General features: G+C 40.4%; 1 protein-coding gene across 1 annotated transcript; it reads left to right on the top strand.

Annotated features, from left to right (window-relative positions):
- Positions 1 to 6380: 6380 nt before the first annotated feature.
- Positions 6381 to 7530, top strand: TSHB (thyroid stimulating hormone subunit beta). The gene is made up of 2 exons (XM_074163394.1): positions 6381 to 6542; positions 7288 to 7530. The coding sequence occupies exons 1-2, from the start codon at positions 6381 to 6383 to the stop codon at positions 7528 to 7530; spliced, it is 405 nt and encodes a 134-aa protein (XP_074019495.1).
- Positions 7531 to 9951: the final 2421 nt, after the last annotated feature.

The following is a 9951-nucleotide window of genomic DNA, read 5'->3' as shown; positions in this document are numbered from 1 at the left end:
GCTGTTGTGGACATCTTCAACAGATGTTTTGTTTAAAGCTGGAAGAGCAGAGAGTACAAAACAATGCGGAAAATGAGAACAGATCTTAAGAAAATCCCACTTTTAGGACTCACCCAAGCTGGCAAAGGCAGGAGTGGGGACAGGCAGGCAGACCGAGAAGCAGATCCTGTGTCCTGGCTGTGCCGTTCCTGCAGGGTCTCCAACACCCTCTGGGGTGGTCTCCATGGAAACCAGGGATGCTCACCGGGGTAGGGATTAGTCAGTTTGTGCCCACATAGTGCTGACCTCACCTGACTGGAACCAACTGGGAATATGAGAGGAGGGGGAGTGTCACATGTCGGCAGTTGCTGATCTTACTTCACAGGGGCTTTAAAAGGGAGCTTTTCCAGAATTGGACACTCTACTGGAAGAATCTAAAGTTTTCCCCAAGCATACGTAAGGAAGATATTAAAACCCTGATGAAAAAGATGTGTTAAAAAAATCCTCCGGTGTGCACAATAGTTATTATAAGGAACAACTATTTCTAAACCAGTGATAATAATATTACTTCAAATTTCTAAACTAAAAGGAATTTTTAAAAAATGCTACTGGTATAAATAACAGGTTACTCCTACAACCTTTTCTGTCCCTAGATATCAAAGTAATGTAGTTTGCCTTGCTTCTGCCAGGAGGGAAGGGTTCATGAGGAAAAACAGTCTTCCCTTTTCTTTCCTTACAGCCATTTTAATTTTTAGTTGGAATCGTAGAGTGGCTTCTGCAGTGGGAGGCATCGCTTTGGTGGAATCCACAGCCTGTCACGGCTGCGGCTGATGCTTCTATTTCAGGTGAGATTGCCCGAGAGGGGGATGCGTCTTGGGTACGAGCAGCTTCTGGCAGGGCCACACGCCCAAAGCCTGAAAGGAGAAACAGAAACCCACCCCAATATTCATACTGAGCATAGGTAATTAGCTTAAATTCTGACCTCAAAGTCAGTTGTACATGCATAGTGTCCACTCTCTGTACCAGACCTTCATCGATGAAGATCTTGTCCGATACCTGCTGACTGCTTATCTGATTGCCAGCCAAACTGGGAGGACGCCGCAGCCCTTTGGGGGGGACGGTGCCGTGACTGGACCCTCAGCACCGTGAGAATGTGGGGGGATTTGGGCGTTCACCCTTGGCAATACTGCAGGAGGCTTCTGGCTTCTCTTTGTTCTTTGGGCTTTTTTAAATTTTGTCCTCGGTGTAGCAATTGTATATCTTAGAATGGCAGAAATATCTAGCACTTTCCAAAGAAATGAAACCAAACACAAAGCAGTTCATCATATGAGCCGAACAACAAATAGGATTATGAAGCATTTGGAGACCATAAATGGAGATCGTTGGCATATGACATGCAGCAAAGAGAACTGTTGGTTTAATCTGTGGTTGATAGGAAATGCTGCAGCTAATCCTAGGAAAGAAAGAGAATAGCAGTCATCTGTGAATCTATAAATTTAAGAGAGAGCACTATGTTTCAAGCTATTACAGAGAGACTTAAAACAGACAGATCAGCTTTGAAAATTCAGCACCCACAGGCTGTTTAAATGCAAAACCTGGCAAAACTGCTTGTTTCTATGGCAGTGTGTTAGGATCTTATTTCCTGGGATCAGTGGAGGTCTGCAACAGGATGGGGTTGGAAATAATTCCTCTACCAGGATACTGATCTAGAAACCTGATTGGTTTGCCTGTTTTTCATCATCAGGGCTTCTAATTCTCTGTTGGTTACAAGCATGGACAGTGCAGTATGCAGTGGAGTTACCCTGCTCTGTAAATTAATCTGCACGTAAGATCACAAAGTTTTCATTGCGCTGTACTACTGACAGGGGAAGAGTGAGCAGGAGTAATGTGTAATACCTTCTCCTTTTGTTCCTGCTGTTATCTTAGGCGTTGGTCAGTGACAGAGAATCCTACTAAATTACTTTATATAAAAGCTTCTGGTATGCACTGATTTTCTCTAGCCCTTTACAAAGATTCCTGGGTAATGAGCCCAATGATTTTATGATTACTCAATTCTGTTTACAGAGATCACTTAAACCACTTCTTGTAGAACATGACCATACTGTCTTTCACTTAATGAAAGTGTAAAATAACTGATGTCAGTGAATGGATTGGTTTAGTTAACAGAAAGGTTAAAGATAAATAATTAACAGTGTAACTGGCTGTTCCAGAACAGGGCTACAAAGCTGATAGCACATTAAAAATTTCTGTCACTGAATAGTCTGCAGGTCAGCAGGAGGACAACCAAAGAAATGGATCCATAAGCATGAGACATTTAACTATGGATTTTAGGGAACTGTATGAAAGAAGCCTCGGGCACTCACAGATTGCCACATGGACTTCGTTGTCCTGCCACGGCCTTTGTCTTGCTGCTCCCAGTAGGTGTTGGGATCTCACTCCAGGTGAGGTCATACCCAAAAGGACACTCAAATAAAGGTTTTTCTAGCAGCTTAATAGTTTGTGTAAATGACTGAAGAGATGTGAGTGTCACTGGCGATGTTCAGTGCATCTCTGACAGATGGGGAGGCTAATGTGATGCCAGCAAAGAAGAGGTAGTAGCCAGGAAGTTCTGTGTCCCTGTTGGTGTGGGGCTCACCTGAGTATGAACAGCAGAAGTCACTTTAGTGTCAAGGTCCACTCAGGCTTATTTATTGTGCTTCCAGGTTAATGAATTTTCATTCTTAATACTTGGTCAGGTATTTCTGTAATGCACTGCGGTGCATTCAGAGGTAAAAACAGTGTATAAATGCACTGCTAAAATTATACTGCCCGCTCCAGTGATTAATAATTCCCGACATTCAGCATACACCACATTGGACTCTGCCGAATAGCTCTCAGTCTTCATGACAGTTGGGCTCTGGACAGATGGAACGAAGGACATTGCATCTGTGTAGTTGCCTTAACAACCAAATTTGTAATCACCTCAAAGAATGAAATCAGGTTTGTGTGGCATGACCTATTTTATGTAACACCATCTTGACAGGCATTAATTACGTTCTCATCTGTTAATTCTTTATTGCTCAAATCCTGTATCAACTTTCTGTTACTTTCCCTGATTTATCAGGGATAGCTGGTTGAGAGTTACCTGGGTCAACATTCTCTCTTTAAACATTGGCATAATGTTATCACTTTTATTAATGTTTTGAAATTTCCTCAGTATTCCAAGACTTGCTGAAATTAGCATCAGCTAGCTAACGATGTTGATTTTAAAATATTTATTCCTTATACAATTTTTTTTTTCCAAAAATGTACGTTGGTTGTTCAACTACTACATTTTCTCATGCAGGTGTACTTACTGAAGACTTTGCACTTACTCTGCATCAACAGGTTGTCTCCATCTTCATTATTTCCTAGTCTCCAGCTTCCCATGTGAGTCTTCTACATTTTCTCATTTCTGTGATTGTTTTCCTTTTTTTTCATTGCTATAGTTTTTACTGTTGCATTCTTGTTTTCATTCACTATTAAAGACTTTCAAGCATTGTTATAATTTTTTTCTTTGCCGTTGATGTTTGCAGACATTTTCCTAAATCCTCTTGTAGCAAATTTTTAACCCCTTTTTACCCTAATCTGAATTCTTCCCCCCCCACCTTACACCCATTTTTCTCAAATCAGAGAAATTAGCACTTTGAAGCAACAAAGGATATATGCCTTCATACTCTGATCTGCCCTCTGCCTATATTCTTATGGGAATGTTGAGGACACTTTACACCTGGCTGTGGGGGTCTTACTGTCAGAACCGGTGTATACAAATAGAGCTCCAACTGCCTAAAGCTGTGCTTGTAAATCACATGCAAGAGTCACATGCGATATTCTTGCTTTAGGAGTGCCATTTTTCATTCTTATTTTGGGCACTTTTTGTCCTCTCCAGGATTTAGTTTTGTGAATTGTTTCCTTTTCCTTTCAGCCTTGTTGTCTCCTCTGAAATACTCAAGATTTTCCAAGAACAAACATTCTTTTCTGTGATTAAAGTTTTAAATAACGAAACCCATATATATAGTGTGTATGTGTATATATAATGTATGTGTGTGCGTTTATATACATACACATTATCTACATATGGGGGGGTGTGTGTGTATACTCATATAGCCTATGTGTTTAACGGCATTTAAAACGTCAGAAAAATACAGAGCTAAGTAATGTATTGTAGTAGTAGCAAAATAAGTGTTATACTTCTGTTGCTAAGTGCAGATGGGCAGATGTTACTGAGAGTACAATTAATGCTTTGCTCATGTCCTTAAGCCAGAAAGAGTTATATTTAATTCCTGAGAAGTTATATGGTGAAAATTAACCCATAATAAAAGACTCCATGAAAACAGAAAGTATTTGGCTGGTCTTAACAAGAACTCTATCACATTATCCAAAAAAACCCATGGAGAATTAGTCCAGGACACAAAGCTGTGTGCAGCAGTCTGAAACCACAGGAAAAGGAGACAGTATTATTCAGGAATTAGCTAAACACCAGTTGGGACTGACTGGCTCGCTCCTCCAACAGCCCAAAGTGAGCATGTTTACCAACTTTATCATATTTCTCATGGCTACGTAAACCAAGAATGTGGTTGACCTGCACTGGACATACATCAGATCGAAGTCCAAACAACAGCTGGAGATTAACAGAGAGCAGTGCATGAGCACCAAGAGAAGGCTGGCAGGAGGCTGATTCAGCCCAAGACATGCTGACTTGACCCGTTCTTACTTTTGCTCCTCCCAGTTGTTCCCTGAAGCCCTAAAGGCGAGTGTTTTATCTCATCTGCGGACATTTCAGTTTCAGTAGTGGGGTGCAGTATTTTACTTCTCGCTGTGCTACAAGGAGTGGTTTCTTAAGTTTTTCACTATCAATTAGTATTTCAGAGTGAATTGCTTGTTACTTCAGTATTTGCTCAGTAGGTTCCAGCCCAGATGATTTCTCAGTGTTTTGTTTGAGTAGGTAAGTCAGGCTGTCCCTAACCACACTGTAGAGCGATCACATTGATTTGGGATTTGTTACTGTGTGTGTAGAGCACTGCGTCTCTCAGCTGTGCCTGCCTGGTAATGAGGAAACTGAGGAACCAGACTTCATTAAACTTCCACAAAACATAGGTGTAGAATTAGTTATATGTGATACAGGATGACTCCACTTCCATGCAAGCCTTCCTGTCATGATGTTGCTGTCCTATGTAGCGATTAAATTCATCAATAATAACTTAAAGCAGTGGTTAGTTTAAAAGCCTGAGAAGAGAATGACTGTTAAAATAATTAGATTTCCAGCTCCAGTTTCCAGGTTAGGATATTATGGACACACTTGTTCCTATCACATTTGCTTTGTGGTTCAGTATGAATTTTCAATAGATGACTATGCGATAAGAAAGCAGCAATTCAGATGCAATTATATAAACAGTAAGATCAGCCTGGAATTAGCCTGGAGAGTATAAAGCGCGCACAGAGCTTGTGCTGGGTCACTGCCTCTCCCAGCTCAAGGCAGAATCAGGTTCCTGTAATAGGGAAGAATTCCGCTGACAAGAGGTTGGTCTTTCCAGACTTGCACTGTTGCAGCTACAGGGTAAACCAGACCACGATGAACGGCTTTTGTGAGGGGAAACGGCGGCTGGAAGAGACTGGAGGGTGATGTCCGTGTGTTTGTAGACACTGTCATTTACAGTTTGTAGTTTGGAGGCGATAGAGTAGACCCTGGAATCGTCTCGGAGCTAATCAAAGCTTTGTTCTCGGGATCCCCCAGCAGGTCTGAGAAATGAGGTCAGAACAACAGAAAGATAAAGTGGGGATTCATTGATTTGAACTCTTTGCTGATGTTCTTTATTGTAATTTGCTTGAATCTATTATTTAATTCTTGGCAGTGTTCCCATTTCATCATGCCTCTAAGCCAACTGGAAAAAATACAGCGATATGCCTGATATGCACAGCTGTTTCTTTTTCTCTCTTGAACATTTTATAACCTGCTTTCTTTAAAAAATTATTTTTAAAGCAGTGAGATTATTTTAGCATCTCTGGCTAACTTTAGAGCTCATGTTCTCTCACATATGTCACATTTTCAAATCCTTTAGCTCCTGTTATTTTTCTGTGTCATTATTTTATCACTCATTAGTGAAAAGTTCCATGTAATATGCTGTAGTGGGGAAAAAGTGAATTTGTTATATGTTTTTAATGGCCTGTTCGCACTTCTTTTCTGTTTAGTGGTTAGTACTATTTAAATTAAAGGTCTGAGATTGGAAAGAACTTGTCAGGCTGTTGCTAAAAAAGTTAAGATTACTTGTCGTCTGTGATTATCATAACTGTTCTTGTCAAATTCTGAGAAAAGGCCTGGAAGGTACATCTAATTATACTTAGGGTTTGCTTTGTTTGTCTGGTTTTTTTTTCCCCCATCTAGCATGACTCCCTTCTTCGCGATGTCTCTCCTCTTTGGCCTGACTTTTGGTCAAACAGCATCACTTTGTGCTCCTTCCGAGTATATAATCCATGTGGAGAAAAGGGAATGTGCCTACTGCCTGGCCATCAACACCACCATCTGCGCTGGGTTTTGCATGACTCGGGTATGAGGTGTTACTCTGTTTTAGGCAATTGTTTCTATAATGGCCATCACTGCAAAACAAGTGCCTGTTCTCACTGCAAAATTGTGTGTAAATAATCCAATTCTAATAGTTTTGGCACAGACAGAAAAATCACACTACCTTCATGATTCCAGGTTAGCTTTCTGTGAAGGTATGGATGAGAAATGCCAAGCCTCCGGAACTAGGGAGTTTGTCCCACCAGTGGCATAGCAGAGAACTGACCGCTGCTGTCACTGCGGAGCCTCTGTAGTCAGTTTGTGGGGTCAGGATGGAACAGGTGAGAAGCAGATTATACTTAGTCATTCTTATTTAATGTAAATGACTTGGGTAACTTCTGCTCCGACTACTGCTATGACAGCTTGCTGTGGAGAGTATCTCGCGTGAAGGCATGCTGAACTCTACGCTTGAGCTTCACCGTTCGACGTTGCGTTTTAAGTTCCGCCTTGGTCAGCAAGCAGCCGATACAGATTGCAAAGCACTGTTAGCACTCTGAGGCAAGCAGATTAGTTAAAACTGTAAGAGCAAGGTGAACATATCTATGGGGTTAGAGACCCCCAGTCACACACAGATTCAAAATTACAGATCTGAACAGAAGTACACTGAAAATATCAGAGCCAGTCTAAGTGTAAAGACATTTGTGTTCTGCATATTTGAGACAACATCAAAGGAAGTCTTCTGACACTCATATATGCTTCAGTGAAACAATGCATTTATTTTTTCTTTGTAGGACAGCAATGGCAAGAAGCTGCTACTCAAAAGTGCTCTGTCCCAGAACGTGTGCACATACAAAGAGATGTTCTATCAAACAGCACTGATTCCGGGCTGTCCTCATCACACTCTCCCTTATTATTCCTACCCCGTGGCTGTGAGCTGCAAGTGTGGTAAATGTAACACCGATTACAGTGACTGTGTTCATGAGAGGGTTAGGACAAACTACTGCACTAAGCCACAGAAGCTCTGTAACATGTAACCTTCCAACAGAACGTGGTCCAAATGTACCTCTGCTTACAACTAAGTGAAAATAAAAGTGTATTTCATAACAGGTTTGCAAACTGGTGTGCATGAAGTTTTATTCAAAGATGCATCACTAGTTACTTCAATTAACTGGATATTCGGTGACATGCACAAGAGCAAAGTCATAGGACTGCAGGTTTGTGTTTAGAACCCACCTGTAATTTACTTCGGGGAAGAAGGAGAATAATAAAAACTTTTGCTCCTAAGTCCCAGGTATTTTGTGAAGAGATACTCAGAGACAAAACATTTGATCTATTTCACAGTTAAAAAAAGGCAATACATATTCTTAGTATTGAATATTTTAATTAGATTTTGACATATACTTACAGCCTTCATATTAGCAATGGTATTTTTCCATATATGTGTAATATTGCATTTTTTGCGTGTAGTCAACTGGGACTAAGCACATACAGTTTGCTTATCTCCACTATAGATCATCACTACAGGTCATCACCACTGCTGCCCAGACCTGTGTTCATTAGGCATTTCATGTCTGCACTAATGGAGGAAGCCCTCTCTTTCATTGAAGTACATTGTTTGAAAAACTTGTCTCTCTGTGAGCAATGAAGAATCGGTGAAGCTTCAAGTCTTGCTACTCTGCTCTCCACAAGGGAGTATGCCATCAAACTTAAACTCAGAAAAAACTCTTTTTGCCCACGCAGGTCAGCCGGTCCCTTGTGAGCAGGAACGTGAGCTGGGTGCCCTGTGTGCTGAGCACGCACGGGTGAGAAGTGCAGGCCTGGGAATAAGGAAATAAATGTAAACGAACAAATGTTTCCTGTCGACTGAGAATTAGCCCTTTCTTACATAGAGGGAGAAAAGATTATTAAATGGTAATATTATTCTTCTTTTGCAGCAGGAATCATAAAGACAGAATAATCTAGTTTGCCATGCTTGTTGCATGTAACCTTATTCTCATGCACAGGAGCAAAGTCTGAACAGTAATTTCAGCCTACTGATATATTCATTACCCAGCTCTAATCCTACACTGTACTGCATCTGTTACAAGAAAATAAACATCTTTTCTGACCAACAAGATGAGTTTTAACCTGATTACCAGAGTTTACTCATATTGAAATGCAAAGCATATAATGACAAACAAGAAATTGTCAATGTGTGGAAAACTGTCAGGTTCCTAGTTAATACTACATACTGTGTTGTAAACTCATTACTGCTGATTTTTATAAAATTCTACTAACTTCCATTTTTATATTAAAGTTTACATTCAGAAAGGCCATTAAGGCGAATCAAAGTACTTAAAACAATTTGATCAAGCTGAAAATCAAAACCGTGACATATACAAAACATGAATGATCTAGAATACTAGAAAAGAAATGTTCCCATCCCTGGCAAAGAAATAGTGATCTCCTGTCAGCTTAGCTGCATTCTCTTGAGTTACCAGGGTCAATTTAACCGCGACACCTAAAAATACTACTGAGATGCAAGGTAATTTTTTTTCTATTTATGCAAATTCAGTTTTAGAAATATGATTGTAGCTCCCAATAAATTAGATATTCCATTCACACTTTCCTTGAAATAGTAAATAAAGGAACCAGAATTCACAGGATACAAATATGAAAGTTAATTTTCTCAGAAAAATCTTCCTTTCAATTTTGTAGTTTTCATGAATGTTCCTGGAATCTGAAACTCTATTCCAAACACCTTCATTTTATTTCAACTGCAGCAAAGCTTCCGTGAAAGACTAAGGGAATCTTCTAGGTGGCCCTCCTTGAGCAGGGGTTGGACAAGACGATCTCCAGGGGTCCCTTCCAACCTCAGCCGTTCTGTGAAACAGCAAAAACTTTGTCCAGGACAACTGCTATAATAAGCTGACAGCATTTGTGTGCTTGTCACAGATTCTACACAAGGCGTGAACTGTAATTGTCATGTGCATAGTTTGGTGATAAAGAAATGCCTTTGCAAGCGAGGTTTGATAATTTAAATTCTCCAAAATCACTGTTTAATAGAAAATCCAGAGGATTTTGCAGGAACAGCAGGAGCCCTACTTCTGTAAGATATGCCCCTTACACTTACGGTTTAAACAATCCAGTTACGGCTAGATATGCACAAGACTAGTTCTACAACTGTTGGACCAAGAGAGGTTGGTTTCAATTAAGTTACAAAAAACTTCCTGGTAGTGATAAAATGTGGTATTCTCCGGCCCCCAACACAACTGTAAAAACCGTGTGGTGCTGGCATGCAAGAGCTGCGGACTCCCAAGCTCTCAGCAAAGAGCTGCAACACGAATTGCTACTCTCTAGTTTGTGAAGAGCATAGAGAACGGTAGGAAAAAATTGTAAAGTAGGTGTTTACCCAACAAAGCAGCTATTATGTTACCTAGTAAATGGCAAAGAAACAAAATCTTCAGCTTTAAGAT

The sequence above is a fragment of the Numenius arquata genome, chromosome 24 (assembly GCF_964106895.1).
Source record: "Numenius arquata chromosome 24, bNumArq3.hap1.1, whole genome shotgun sequence".
NCBI classification, from domain to species: Eukaryota; Metazoa; Chordata; class Aves; order Charadriiformes; family Scolopacidae; genus Numenius; species Numenius arquata.
Note: the sequence above shows the minus strand (reverse complement) of the source record. Positions and strands in the feature narration are given on the sequence as shown.